We start from the raw sequence: 15591 nt of genomic DNA, 5'->3' as shown, positions 1-15591 counted from the left end.
ATAAAAAAAATCGAAGTGCCAGTTGCACAAGACATGGCAATGCTCACAAGAAGTGGATTTCCCAACTAGGAAGTCAGATGCCTAAATGAGGAGGTGGCTGGGCCTTTATTACAGGGCTAAATCAGCCCCCTCGAAGCTGTTGGCCCGCTCCACCAGCCTATGTTCATGCTGCCTCCGACACGGCCGCATCATCTGACTCGCCCAAACAGGTCTAGCACTACCAGAACAGCTACCTACTCTTGCTGGTGTCTGGTGCGCCTGGCACATCTCCTCATAAGCTGCCATACATCACATCAATCCCAAGCGGGTTACAAAATTACCAGGGGTTCAAGCACTGTAAAACTGCTTGGACATACCCAAGCCTTCCTTGATGGTGAACAGCCTGACATGTCCCTGGATTAATTACAACAGGGCATAGTGCTCGTCACTAACCCAAAACTAGCAACTAATCGTGATTAGTATAAGTGTGATATGCACATGACACATGCACACACACGCGGGGTGGAGAGAGAGAGAGAGAGAGAGAGAGAGCACCCTATGTCACTTGCCATCGATGGAGCTAAATAACTAAGGTAGATGAACTAAGCAAGATACTCACAAACATATAATATTAGAAATTACTCAATTGCTAATGTAGGCTGATGTAAATGCGCGCGCGTGCGCACACACACAGAAAGAGAGAGTGTGTTCAAACTGTAATAGCTTGTATTATTTAGAATTTACCATGCAATACACATCTTCAGGCAACAGATCATGACGGAGCCCCCAGGTAAGAGGCAAGCCGCAAGATGTCACAAAAGACGCCACCTGCAGTTACTTCCGCTCCTGCTCCTGGACCCCTGACAATAAGTGGCTGCTTGTGATATCGTTGTGTAGTAAATGAAATTATGTTATCGCTGCCTGACAATTGTGCAAAGGCATGTGATTTCGGATACCGTCGAAGCTCAACACTGCCTGTGTTTGTAAGCACATCAACGACCCCAACATAACGCAGTACCTGCACATACACAAAGCATTTGAACATTAAACCACTAGCCTTCATGTAGGAGATATAATCGCCAATATATCCAAACATCCATTCACCTCGTTTGCACTCTCTGCCTCTACCCTTTGCTTTGTCATTTCTGCATCATGTTCCTGGAGTCTATTCAAAAATTCATCCGAGGAGCAAGCCTCCTGCAACAAGACACAGTCATCTCTCTCTCTCTCTCTCTCTCTCTCTCTCTCTCTCTCTCTCTCTAGGACTGACCCCAATGCAATTCAAACATAACAACGCAGAACTAGCCAAGGTTCAAGAGCTCGCAAAGAAGGCAACTGGGCAGCCTATCACGAGGGTAGAACCTGAAAGAAAGTGAAGAAAATAGAAAACACAGATGTAGGCCCAGGTACAAGACCTGTAAATGCTGGAAACTGATGTTTATTGCTGAAAACTGAGCACGAGGGAAGCCCATAGGTGTTGTACAATGTACGAAGTAGAAGCAGCTGCTAATGACCTCAACAAGATGCAAAAGAATGAGTGAAATGGGGGAAAGGGGGATCAGCCTTACATACTCCCCCAGAATGCTAGTCGACCAGCTGTAGCAGGCCGACAACAGACCAATAGCATAAAATGCTATAAAATACCTTAAAAATGGTAGAAAATTGTTGAATAATATCTGCTAAGATATGCCAATGCAGGGCCTCATAAATGGCCAATACAAGCATGAAAATGGTGATGTAGACCATCTAGAGATGATATACTCCAACCCGTCCTCTTCAGCGCCAGAGGGTTGGTCCAATACTAGAACGCTGAAGAAAGAACTCCAAAAGGAGCTGAAGTTCGGTCCCAGGGATCCTTTGGTTGATCAATGTCATGTAAAGCATATAAGACTGAAAAGGATCAACGAACACTGGACGAAGAAGAACACGTCCTCTCAAATTGGAAGGAAGAGATTCAAGTTGCAGTAATGAACACATCCAAAGCAGGTGATGTAGAAGCACCACCGGGATCAATCCAAAAGAAGTTGTTCTCAAGAAAGGGAACCACTGATAGCTCCAAGGAAAATGGTACCTCCTCTATATCTGCAACAAGTATCGGTACCGTAGTAGACTTCTCTAAAGAAGAAGAAGAAGAAGAAGAAGAAGAAACAACTGTGGGTACTGGTGAAGTAGGAATTGGTGACACCAAAATGCCTGGAGAAGGGCTAGGAAACAACCATCACTAGAGCAGTCACCGGAGAAACCGCAGAGGTAGCAACTCCAAAATCCACCAAAGGTACGCTAGATGAAAATACTGTCTGGGGTAAAGATTCTCCAACAATAGGAGAAAGATGATCTTCAGATGATGAATCCTCCTCTGGAGAAGGAGGAAATGAAATATCCTCTGGCACAAGAGGATCATCGAGGATAACTGAATCTGCCAGGGTTGAATTCTGAACCAAAATAGACTCTAAAATAATGGAAGTAACCACCAATGAGGATTCCATAGAACCCTCTGAAGATGCCTCCTCTGGAACATAAGAAGCGGAATCCTCCTCTGAAAGCAGATCTTGTAGCATAGGAGGGGAACCCAAAGAAATATCATCAACACCATGGAGAGGGTAGGCATGATCATCTGCAATCTTAACGGAGGAAGAAATCAATGGATGATCCACAACCTCATCCAATGTGACCCTAACCTCTTATGAAGAAGTCATAGCTGTGGTCACTAGGATTGTGTCCTGTGGAGAGGGAGAGAGAATCTGAAACTGACAATGGGCCACTTTGGCCTAGTCTTGTGATGTTGTGAGGCAATGCCTGAGTCTGAATACCGCCTGTGAAGTTCAAACCGCAGCAGAGACAAAAAGCCTCCAAAGTTAACTGAGTCTAGTATGACCAAATCTGATAGTTGGTAGAAGTAAGGGGAGGGTTTCCAGAAGCCATCACCACCAAGAATCCAAGCCTCCTCAAGAAAGACTAGAAGAGAGGGTGGATGGGAGATCTAGGCACTGGAGAAGAAATTATAGAAGGAGCAGCAGGAGAGAAATCTCATGAAGCCATGTCCTCTGACAAGAAACCTTGTCTTAAGAAAGGAGCTGAATTAAAAAAAAAATCAGCAAATCCTCCTCTCAGGTTGTGCACAGCAAGAAGAAAGGGAGGAAAGGTGGTAAACTGAAAGGAGAGGAAGAAGGAAGATCTCTCCAAGCTGAAGATCCTTGTCCTCACCACCTAGAAGAGGGCTTTAGCAATCCAATCAGCATACAAATCAGCAATCTTTGAAAATTCAGAAATACAACAGTCCCAAGCGTTAGATGAAGAAAACACAGCAATCTTGAAGAAGCCTCTGCTCTTGGAAGAAAATGCAGCACCTTCCTCGCTGTAATCTGCAAAAAACGCAGCAAACTGTCGAAGCCTCTGCTCCAAAACAGAAAACACAGCTCTCTTCTGCTCACAGGTCAGCATTTTTCTCTGATACCATGAAAAAAAGTGAAGCAAATAGAAAGCATAGACATGGCCCAGGTACAAGACCTGTTAATGCTAGAAACTGATGTTTATTGCTAAAAACTGAGCACGAGGGAAGCCCGTAGGTGTTGTACAATGGTAAGAAACAGAAGCAGCTCCTAATAACCTCAACAAGATGCAAAAGAATGAGATGAAATGGGGGAAAGGGGGGTCAGCCCTTACATACACCCCCAGAGTACTGGTCGGCCAGCTGTAACAAGCCGACAGCAGACCAATAGCATAAAATGCTATAAAATACCTTAAAAATGGTAGAAAAATGCTGAATAACATCTCCTAAGATATGCCAATGTAGGGCCGCATAAATGGCCAATACAAGCATGAAAATTGTTACAAGCATGAAAATTGTTATGTAGACCATTTGGAGATGATATATTCCAACAGAACCCTTGTTGAGGATTTCCGCAAACCCAGTACAAAATCAAAATCCTTCTCTGATACCTCACACCATCGCTCTGGTCGCTGATTAGTAGGATTTTTTATTTTTTTGGGTGTTTTCTTTTACTAGACCACAAATTTGGCTCAAGGCCTTCATGGTCCTCATGTTGTGTATTTGGTCTTGGCCTTTCGCAAACATTAATTCTCTCTCTCTCTCTCTCTCTCTCTCTCTCTCTCTCTCTCTAAGAGAATTAATGTTTGTGAAAGGACATCCAGAGGACATTGACAGTTGTACATTGATTTGTCTCATAGGTCGAGTTCGGCCTCTAGTAGATGTTAATACAGCTTTCTTTCTTTCTCTCTCTCTCTCTCTCTCTCTCTCTCTCTCTCTCTCTCTCTCTCTCTCTCTCATTAAGAGAATCATAACTACACAGTGGAGGCCGTGCCAAGGCTTATAGCAGGGTCTGAAGCCTTTCAAACCAAACAAAAATGATTGTTTGCTAAATCATTTCAGATCTCAAAGCAATTGAAAGTTGTGAAGGGTGGGATCAGGTAGTAAGGGACACCAGGACTTGAGCTTGATGACATACACACCAGAATTTTGGAAAAGGCTACTTGTGAAGGTTTCGAACTATATACCTTCATAAGATTGGAATATATCCAAACTTACAAATTGAGAAAATAATAATTGCACTTATTTAGCAAAAACAAACACAAGTATGAAAAACACTAGAAAAGGTTTTGAAAAGAATACAAGCACTTGAAGAAAAAACGAATTTCTGAAAAATAAAAGTTCAGCTGATAGCGCAGCTACAAAAGAAGAAACTTCAAGCATGACTTAAATCAAGAAAAATCTATAAAAGTAAGGAGGGAGAAGAGGTATGACACAGAGAGAGAGAGAGAGAGAGAGAGAGAGAGAGAGAGAGAGAGACCCTCTTAGTAAGCCAAGCAATACTCTATTCTCATGAGCACCCAATCATAAGGTACTCACGAGGTTACAAAAGAGTCTGGACTCTTGGATGGACCCGGCACTTACTAAGAAGTAAAAACAAAAAAGTGAAGGTTAAAAGCAAAAAGATAAGGAGGTGATTGGGGGGGAGAGAGAGAGAGAGAGAGAGAGAGAGAGAGTAGAGACTAATGAAGCAGACAACAACAAAATTATTGTACATATTAAAAAATGTGGCCTGCACCTGTGCATAGATGCGAAAAAAACAGACTTTCAAACATGCAGCCCTAGAAATAAAAATGCTTACCCGTAGAGGTTCAGGAACTAAGCTTAATACCGGGACGTTTTCCAGCTCCAGCTTTAAGCCAGATTCTCTTGCGAGTATTATAACCTGCATGAAAAGGCAAAGAAGATTACCATGAAAATTTCAACCCCATTAACACTGCGCCTGTATTCATCAAAAAGCATGATCAAGTTGTGCACCTTTCTTGCCACATCCATGCCAGAAAGATCATCACGAGGATCTGGCTCCGTGTACCCTGCAGCCTTTGCCTCAAGTACAATCTGACTGAAGGACTTGTCCCCCATAAAATTGTTGAATATATAGCTCAGCGTTCCACTGCCAAACCAGAAAGACAGTTGAAATCTACTGTGAATCACAACACTGCAAACCATATCTTCAAAAACCTGAGAAGGAGGCATTCGACTTCTAAACTGACCTGAAGATACCCTCTATACGCTGGATTTTATCACCTGTTTCAAGAAGTCCCCTCAGTGTGCTGATAATAGGAAGCCCAGCCCCAACTGTAGCTTCATAAAAGTAATGTGTATAGGACTGCCTCTGAAGAGCCCTTAGCCGGAGGTACTTCAAACGGGAGAAAAAAAACATGCAAAGAAAATCAATGCATAAGACACCTTATGCCAATATTACATGCGTACATACATGCATTTGTGCTTGCACACATACACATGCATGTACATACATTATACATACATACCTACTAGCTATGTGCGTACACGCTTGACCAAGATATGCCAACTAAGTTGATATAAAATAACCAATAGAATACACTATAATTTTATACCATAGCCTTGAGACAAATGTAGAAATTACTAGTCAGCTTGCTAAATACGGAAAATACCAGATCTAAGGGTCCAGAGTTGGCTTTCTTGTTCGGGGTAATCAGGTGTATCCCCCTTCTAATCCAGGAATAGTAATGCTTTGCCACGTCCGCACTTGCCGTACAGTCCACAATCAATGTGTTTGGTATAGAGTGATTGGACTGCAGGTGTTCTGTAAGTTTATTAATGTCAGCAGGTTCCCCCTTCTCCTTGAGCAAATGCTTCCAGTTCTCAAGGTCAATTCCACTGCACGTGGAAGAAAAACATATTTGAAGTTTTGCAATGTCTTGGACACTCATACAAATTCCACCTCATAACACATATAGAGGTTAGCATGAGCCAAAGCTTTGATACCATGTTAGAAGTGGCTTCTCTTCTACAAACAAAAAAGTATTGGCTAGGCACACCATCCCTTATTTTACAAGCACACATAATAACAGGATAACATTTGGTTGAATTATGCAAGTCCATGGAAGGGGTAAACAGCCTGAATATAGAGGCTACTTAATGCTAATTACATATGATATGGAGCAGGAAAGGCTTAGCACAAAAGATGAGGAACTAGGTTATGTGCATCACCCCTTCGAAATTGTTTGGCAAAGGAACTCACGTGTCATCTAAGACCATTGCCTTTGATCCCAATATTCCCATGACCCGAAGATCAATCTTAAACTCTTCCTTTAATGTTGCTGCCTGCAAAATTAAAAATCCATTGAAACATTAAAAACTCACATAGATACAGAGCTACTTTTTGCATGCAAGTGTGGGTATATGCATGATGCACGCACACGTGCCTGCATGCCAGCGTGTGTATTTATGCGCATGCTATTACATGCGACATGGCCTTGCTCTACTCTCATGCCAATGTTACATGCACTACTTTGCGGAAGGATACATGATTGAGATGTCCGATTTAATACTTTGGCGTACTAGCAGAAGAAGGGGTTGGGGAGAGAGAGAGAGAGAGAGAGAGAGAGTTATATTAACGTCTACAAAAGGCCAAAATCACCTGAAGATTACATCATGTCCATGGAATACATCATCATGGGTACTAAAATATAAGAAAGGAACAAGAGCTGAGATGCCAAAACTGATCCCAATACAAAGAGCATCAAGCTCTCACATCACCCTAAAATATCCTGCATATGGCGTTGCATCAAGGTGGGGTCCAGCTCTCTCTCTCTCTGTATATAGGTAACTATCTGGAAGACTGCCTCTATAACCATGTGGAAACGGGCCTGGAAGCACTGTCTCTCCATGAGAGCGAGAGAAGCATACCCTTGCATCAGTCTAGCCTCTGCAGCATGGCTCATTGAGAAGACCGGTCCAGTTAAAAGTGACTCCCAAGTACACGTATCTCCCACAAGGTACTGACTCTCTAATTAGTGAGTCTCTGTGGCGATGATGCTCTAGTAGGAAGAGGCCCAGGCACCGCTGATTTGCATAATCCATGATCCATGAGATAGTGGAACCTCCCTTAGATCTCATAATATACGGCGCACCTGCATATGAAGCGCTCATCAGACTCGACCTCGCTGTGGCATATAGTGCATATCCTCTCTATTGGGATTCGGAGTCATGTGTGTACATGCCCATCATGTGTCTCGTCATGTGTGTGTAACCATGTTTGTGTGTCCATGAGAGAGAGAGAAATGAAATGAAATGAAATGTTATATTAACGTCTTCAAAAGGCGACATCTGATACACTGTCTGGAAAAGAAAAGAAAGAACTAAGTATCTAGCCCCACAATACATCAGTAGGGGGGGCATTCGGAAGCAGCAACTAGGGAGAGTGGGAAGCTAATGCTACTAGTCAAAATGGGGTACATGAGTACATGGATACATGAATACATGAATATGGAGGAGTACAAAAGTGACAGTGAGTACAACAGTATATGGCTGGAGTGGTAATCATCCTAGGAGCTCTAGCATGGGTCTCTGTCGGATGGCCTGGATATCTGCCATAGTGAGATGCCTAGTCGGGCAAGCCCGATGCCTCGCAATGATGCTCTGAATCCTCTGGTGTAGGCACCGTCTCCGATGTGAGGATCCGCGAACCCTCGGGCGTCTAGATCTGCCCAACTGGATAGCTCTCTCAACTAGAGTCCCACGAGGTGCTCGCTGTTGGGCTGTCGGCTGTGTGTCCTTTCGGGTAGTCCCTCTAAAGAAGTCAGTAATCTGTCTCTGTGTGGACTCCCTGCCAGTCGGTCGTCTGCTCCTGATGATGGACTCTCTGCGTCTGCGGATCTCCAGGAGATAAAAACCCAAGCATCGCTGATCACAATAGTCCATGACTCTAGCCAGTGGTCCAAATCCCTCTCTGAAAAGGCAATGGTAGCGCCCTCGAATCTCATAATATGCTGTGCAACGACAGATGTAGTGCTCCTCCGTCTCTGGCTCTAACCAACAAATCTGACAAATCCTGTCCCCTGGAGGTATGCCTCTAAATCTGCCTGTCTCTATCTCTAACTGATGTGAGAAGGTGCGGATCTGCCCAATGGCGCACCTCAATCCATGAGACAGATGGGTATCCATCTAGCTCGGTCTAAGTATAAAGCCATCCTCAGTGGTGCGGAGAAGATGGCCTCTATAGAAAGCCATCTTCGTCCCCAACTCCTGTGAGGCCTCTAGCCATGTCCTCCTAGTGTGCAACTGAATGAGGTCCTGTCTGATGACTCTACTAATCTCAAAAGAGTGTGTGTGTGTGTGTGTGTACATCTCCAAAATGGTGTGAACGCTCACTTATGTGTTGTGTGTGTATTTTGGTGTGAAGCCACTCTTATAGTGGTTCACATAATATCTAGATAGTTATACTTGCTTCAGATCATTGCTTTTGGCATGGAAAAAAACATCACATTAATAAATATCATTGAGTCGTGCACATAGTCTCTCTCTAGCTTTGGCTCTCTCTCTCTCTCTCGCCGTTGTATCAGGGCACTAGTTCCTCTTTGGCCACATGTTATAGCTAGTTGTTTTTCAGTTTACGCTTTTCATTTTCTACTCAAGACATTTAGTTTCCTTGAGTTTTGGATGTATTGGTACTTTTGTCTCATAGGCCACTTTGGCCTCTTGTAGACGTTAATCTCTCTCTCTCTCTTGGGCACATGGAGGAGATCCATCATCGAGCGAGAGAGGATGGCCAGAAGATCTGAAATAGTGAAGAGAGGCTGAGAAGACGTGTACCCAATGCAATGGTGGTGGGAAATGATGGCTCTAATTCTTCTATGGTGACTCGAGCGTGGGCGGGGGCCACGGGGTTGGGGGCGTAGGGCTCTGCATAGCTTAATGGCTGTGTCTAGTGGAGAGAGAAATGAAATGAAATGTTATATTAACGTCTTCAAAAGGCCAAAGTGACCTATGAGACCAAAGTTACAACCGTGTGACATCTGATACACTGTCTGGAAAAGAAAAGAAAGAACTGAAGGTAAGTATCTAGCCCTACAATACATCAGTATGGAGCATCCGGAAGTAGCAACTAGGGAGAGTGGGAAGCTAATGCTACTAGTCAAAATGGGGTACATGAGTACATGGATACATGAATACATGAATATGGGGGAGTACAAAAGTGATAGTGAGTACAACAGTATATGGCTGGAGTGGTAATCATCCTAGGAGCTCTAGCATGGGTCTCTGCCAGATGGCCTGGATATCTGCCATAGTGAGATGCTTGGTCGGACGAGCCCGATGCCTCGCGATGATGCTCTGAATCCTCCGGTGTAGGCACCATCTCGGATGTGAGGATCCGCGAACCCTCGGGCGTCTGGATCTGCCCAACTGGATAGCTCTCTCAACTAGAGTCCCACGGGGTGCCTACTGTTGGGCTGTCGGCTGTGTGTCCTCCCGGGTAGTCCCTCTAAAGAAGTCAGTAATCTGTCTCTGTGTGGACTCCCTGCCAGTCGGGCGTCTGCTCCTGATAATGGACTCTCTGAGCTTGCGAATCTCCAAGAGATAAAAACCCAAGCATCTCTGATCACAATAGTCCATGACTCTAGCCACTGGTCCAAGTCCCTCTCTGAAAAGGCAATGGTAGCGCCCTCGAATCTCATAATATGCTGTGCAGCGACAGATGTAGTGCTTCTCTGTCTCTGGCTCTATCCAACAAATCTGACAAATCCTATCCCCTGGAGGTATACCTCTAAATCTGCCTGTCTCTATCTCTTACTGATGTGAAGAGGTGCAGATCTGCCCAATGGCACACCTCAATCCATGAGACAGATGGGTATCCATGTAGCTCGGTCTAAGTATAAAGCCATCCTCAGTGGTGCGGAGAAGATGGTCTCTATAGAAAGCCATCTTCGTCCCCAACTCCTGTGAGGGCTCTAGCCATGTCCTCCTAGTGTCCAACTAAATGAGGTCATGTCTGATGACTCTACTAATCTCAGATTGTGTCAAGGTGAGAGAGGGTGCCTCCAGAGAGTACTCGAAGGGTGGAAGTCTGTCTAAATTGAACACATGGAGCTCAAACCAGGATGCTATTTTTTCTCATTCGCCTTCTCCTTCTAGCTTCCGCCCCCCCTTGGTGTTTTTCTTTTTCGCTCCGTATCCCGCCTCTCTGTGTGCAGTTCGGTTCCAGGAGGTTCCCGCCTTCGCCTCGCCTTCGCCGCAGCTTCAGACTCTGATGGAGGCTCCTCCCGCCCCGCCTCAGAGGGACTCATCCGCAGCCCCCTCGCCCGCCCCCGAGGTCACCCCCATCAAGCTTTCTCTTTCGCCGGAAGAGGAAGCGAGCCTCACCGCAGAGGTGGAACGCCTTCAGGCTCATTCCACCATCTGCCGTATAGTCGGCACTCGCCCCAGCAGAGGGGAGATCAGGGATCTTCTTCAGGCCCGCCTTCTTGCAGATGTGGGCAAGATCCTGGATGTACAGCTTCTGGGCCGAGGACATTATCAGATCGAGTTCGAGGCCGCCCAGAGCGTTGCCAAGGTCCTTGCCATGAGTCCTCTTGACATCAGGGGTGCTCGGGCTTTCTTCAGACCTTGGCAGCATGGATTTGACCCGGCGGAGCAGGGAGAGCGCCTCTTCCATGTTACAGTTTGTTTCCCTGGTCTCCGCCGGGAGTATCTTCCGCTCCTCTCCAGGCTCGGAGCATTGGTGGGCTCGGTACTAGAGACGGGCCCCTCAACAGCTTCAGTGGTGGCCAGAGCAGCGGGGCTACCTTCGGTCAGAGTGTTGGTGTCTGACATCTCCTCCCTTCCTAAGGTCATTCAGCTACCTAGGATAGGGGGGGGGGGGGGGGTGGATAGATCAGAGAGTGGAGTTCTCGGGGCTCCCGAACCAGTGCTTCATTTGCAGGCAGGTCGGTCATCTGGCCAAGGCCTGCCCTCGCAGGAGACCTCGACCCTCACCACAGCAGCAGGCTACTGATGGCCCGCCCACAGATTCGGCTCGGCACACTGCCTCCGGGACACTTGCTCAGGCCATAGAGACCTCGGAGTGGCAGCCTGGACAGGGGCGCCGCCGAGGGAGACAACCACAGCAGCACGCCCAGAGACCGCTGCAGCAGCAGCCACAGTCTCAGCCTCACTGGGTTCTCGTGAGGAATAGCTTTGCTCCCCTACAGGAGGAGACCCCTGCAGCGACTGAGGACCAGGAGATGCCAGCTCCCCCTCCTTCACCCCCCCCCCACCCCCGTCCCCTCCCTCCGCCTCGCTTCCACCATCGCCTCCTCCCGCCCCCGCTCCGGCTTCGGCAACGGCTCCCTCGCCTCCCCCTCCTCCCCCTCCGCCCGCCTCACCTTCCCGGGAGGCCCTGGCAGTTCCCTGGCGCTCACCTGCAGTCCGGAGAGCGCTGAGCACTGACCTCGCTCGAGCATCACAGAGGAGACCTATGCCGATTAGGGCCTCACGGATTTCATCTATCCGCAGTCGGCTGAGTCGCCTTGGCATTAGACAGCGCTCGGAGGCTTTTGATTATACCTTCACACGGCTTTTTGGAGCAGAGGGCCCCCATGAGCCAACACCCATTCGCGTTCATGTTGTGATACCTCCGGCCCGCGGGGAGGAGGCACTAGACTCAGCGGTGGCCTTCTCGTTCCCTCTTTGTGGACCTTGTGACCGGGAGTGGACTCTAGAGCTCGCTCTCAGCACTTTGAAGACTCAGGCAGTTGAGTTTTCGCATCACATGAGCGATCTGGAGGTGACAGATGTGATAGGCCGACTTTGGGAGTTGGCTCATTTTTTCTTGGATCCCGGGAGTGTGGATACCTCAGGGATTCGTCATTTGGTCGTGCGCATAGTGGCAGACTTGGCACGCGACCCTGGATATGTGAGTATACACGAGGTTGCTCTGTCAGAGCAGGAGGCAGTCGCCATGGGCCACAGCCACTGGCGCCTGATCCGGGATTCTTGCAGTACACCGGGTGGGCAGATTCGCAGCCGTTCGGATGGGGACTACTCTCCATCCAAGCCGCTTGCGAAGGCCCGCCGTACGGCTGAGACAGCATCCACCTCAGCAGGGCATCCATGAGGATCATCTCATGGAATGTACAGGGCCTTGGCGGAGCACACTTTATACGCTATCGAGGCTGCTTGAGGCAGGAGCTTCAGAGATGCCTGGTTGGTGGCAGCATTGACATTTTGATGATGCAGGAGCACCACTTGGGTGAGAGCAGGATCCGGAGATATGGTTCGGTGATGCCTGGTAGATGGGACACTTTTTGGTCTGCAGGGTTTGGTCCTTTGGGTGGACAGGGAGGAGTATGCATGGTTATTGCAGATGTATGGCGGCAGGCCATTGTGGATCGAGGGATCATTGTGCCTGGTAGAGCACAGTATGTCATTTTGAGGATGCATGATGAGCTATTGGGTGTGCTCAACATTTATGCGCCCAATCATGCTAGTGCCAGAGCAGAGTTCTGGACTCAGGTTACAGATGCATTGCCAGAGGCCGCACATTGGTGTGTTGGGGGAGACTTCAACATGCTTGAGGACCCGGCAGATAGGGTGGGAGGCAGTCATGTTACAGTGCACGGCACGGAGCTTGCAGCTTGGGACCGGTTTTGCATGTCACTAAGGATCACTGATGCATGGCAGCATGGGGCTTTCTCCCGGTCTCAGGACAGTCTTAGTTTCTCTCGGTCGGATCGCCGGCAGGGAGGGACTAATCTATCACGGATTGATCGCTTTTATGTGGGCGACTGGTTAGGGGAGCGAGGGGGCTCCGTCGGCATTCTCGCTGGCACCTCATTTTCAGATCATGCGCCAGTTATATTGGCATTGGAGGAGGGGACCCGGGAGCCCAGCTTGCAGTTGAGGATCCCAGAGAGGGTACTTACAGATCCCAGTCTCGTTGAGGATATTGAGAGGATCTGGCATGATAGTCAGTGCTCTGACCAGGATGCAGCGGGCCAGTGTGCCCAGGGACTCATTGATCTTAGCTCTTTTCTACACGCTGCAGCTTTGACACGACTGGGAGAGATTCGCGAGCGGGAGCAACGGCTGAGACGCAGCCTTGCTTCGCTACAGCGCCTTCAGGAGCAGCAGCCTGCATGTGAGTGGGTGGCGTCCCAGCTGAGCCAGGCACGCCAGGAGGTTAGAGAGGTAGAGGAGCAGAGACATGAGTTTTACTATCGTCGTCAGGCCTCTCAGTGGACGCAGCTTGGTGATAGAGTGACTGGAGAGTTTTTTGAGATCACTGGACTCCGTCATGCGCGAGCAGGAGTCCGCCAGCTTGGTAGACCGGATGGATCGGTAGCTACTGAGCTCGGGGAGATCAGAGCAATTGCTACTGCATTTTATAGCGACCTGCTTTCAGCGGAGCCAGCCACTGAGGATCGAGATGTTTGCAGACAGACTGTGTGGGCCCATGTGCAGAGGAGGGTCACAGACCATATGCGTACAGTTCTAGGTGCGCCTCTGTCAGAGATTGAGCTTGCCGAGGCCTTGAGGGTCCTGCCGCGACATAGTTGCCCAGGGGAGGACGGACTGACGCCGGCCTTTTTTATGCGCTATTGGGACCTTTTGGGGCCAGGCCTCCGCAGGGGCTTTCAGCATGTTTTGGACACTGGGGTGATGCCGCAGAGCTTTTCAGAGGGCTTGATCTATCTTATCCCCAAGGGGGAGGGAGTATCAGATGACATTCGGCATTGGAGGCCTATTACGATCCTCAATACTGTCTACAAGGTCTTGGCAAAGGCCTTGAGTTTGAGGATCCAGCCCTTCCTTGGGGAGTTGATTCATGCTACTCAGACAGGATTTGTCAAGGAGCGCAGTATCCTTGACAACATCTTTACTTTCTGGGAGGCGACGGCCCGAGCTAGATTTCTTGGCGAGGACTTGGTCATGATGCTTCTCGATTTTGAGAAGGCATACGATAGGTTGATTGGGGTTTCTTAGAGGGCACTATGCTTCGCCTGGGCTTTGAGCCAGGATGGATCAGAGGGGTGGCAGCTCTGTATTCCACAGCTCGCAGTCAGGTGCTGATTGCAGGAGGACAGGGGCCGAGTTTTGAGCTGACCAGATCAGTCCGTCAGGGGTGTCCTCTCGCCCCTTTCCTTTTTCTCTTCTTTGCGGAGGCTATGAGTATGTATTTGACGGCAGAAGAGGTTGGTTTGAGAGGACTGCAGCTCCCAGTCCGGGGGGAGGACCTGCTTGATGCTGAGTTTGCAGACGACACGGGCTTATTTTTGCATGGCCATGAGGCCAATCTTATTCGGGCTGAGCAGTCGCTCCAGGTTTTTAGTGCAGCTTCGGGAGCACTGATCAATTGGCGCAAGACAGTGGCCTTTTGGATCAGTAGTGCTCCCACTCCGGCATGGAGCCCGGACCCCGGTTTTAGATGGATTCCTCCGGGCACAGCAGTGCGGTATTTGGGACGCCAGATTGGCCTTGATTTGTCACCTGAGCAGCAGATTGCCCCGCTTCTTCTGAGCATTCGGAAGAAGCTATTGTATTGGAGTGCAGCTCGACTATCCTTGGCTGGGAGGGTGGTGGTGGCAAATCAGGTGCTATTAGCGACCATGTGGTACATTACGTCTTGCTGGATTTTCTCGAGCTCTTGCATCAGCCAGGTACAGAGGCTGATCAGGAACTTTCTGTGGTCCGGGAGGGACGGTCAGCCAGCTCGGGCAAAGGTTGCATGGGCAGTTATTACACTTCCGCTGGCTCAGGGCGGTTTGGGCATTATAGATCCAGTCGATCAGAGTAGAGCCTTATTGGGGAAGCTTATTGTTCGGGGGTTGCTTCCAGGCGCTGAGCCTTGGAAAGAGCTCCTCTTGCAGCGACTACAGGCACGGGCGCCCCCAGAGCAGGGGGTACTTGGGCACCAGAGATTCGCTGGATCTTCATAGAGATGAGGAGGACAGGCCTCAGTAGAGGATGGGAGGACAGATTTGCTTTGAGCATCCTAAGAGCTTGGGAGCTGCTGAGACCTGGGCTCTCTCAGCAGCCTCCTTCTTGTGTTGAGGAGCGGGCCAGACAGCCGCTCATCTGGAGCCCAGCGGTTCGCATGGAGCAGGGTCATATGCTAGGTTCTCGGCCTCGTCTAGCCTGGTGATATACAGGAGGCACTCACAAAGGAGTGGTTCACGCCTCTCGAGCCAGTGGCCCCACGGTGGATGGGAGCCTTTACACAGTTGGAGATCCTGATTGCTGTCAGAGCTAGCACTGAGGATGGCAGATGCCTTTACTATGAGATTCAGGATGAGGGCAGACTCCAGAGAGTGGAGGTGGAG

The 15591-nt window shown here is 48.6% G+C and overlaps 1 protein-coding gene across 1 annotated transcript in view; it reads right to left on the bottom strand.

Moving 5' to 3' along the window:
* Positions 1 to 591: 591 nt before the first annotated feature.
* Positions 592 to 15591, bottom strand: part of LOC147613850 (bifunctional aspartokinase/homoserine dehydrogenase 1, chloroplastic-like) — an 80549-nt gene continuing 65549 nt past the window's right edge. Inside the window, exons 12-18 of the mRNA XM_086781826.1 lie at positions 6534 to 6616; positions 5944 to 6169; positions 5521 to 5666; positions 5285 to 5420; positions 5109 to 5192; positions 1084 to 1176; positions 592 to 997 (exon numbers count right to left, since the gene is read on the bottom strand). Coding sequence (XP_086637952.1) covers positions 752 to 997; positions 1084 to 1176; positions 5109 to 5192; positions 5285 to 5420; positions 5521 to 5666; positions 5944 to 6169; positions 6534 to 6616 — 1014 coding nt within the window. The 3' untranslated portion in view covers positions 592 to 751. The remainder of the gene's footprint in view (positions 998 to 1083; positions 1177 to 5108; positions 5193 to 5284; positions 5421 to 5520; positions 5667 to 5943; positions 6170 to 6533; positions 6617 to 15591) is intronic.

The sequence above is a fragment of the Cibotium barometz genome, chromosome 43 (genome assembly GCF_041138505.1).
Source record: "Cibotium barometz isolate CiBa-2024 chromosome 43, ASM4113850v1, whole genome shotgun sequence".
Lineage (NCBI taxonomy): Eukaryota > Viridiplantae > Streptophyta > Polypodiopsida > Cyatheales > Cibotiaceae > Cibotium > Cibotium barometz.
The sequence above is the reverse complement of the archived record's forward strand: the minus strand, read 5'-3'. Positions and strand labels throughout refer to the sequence as shown.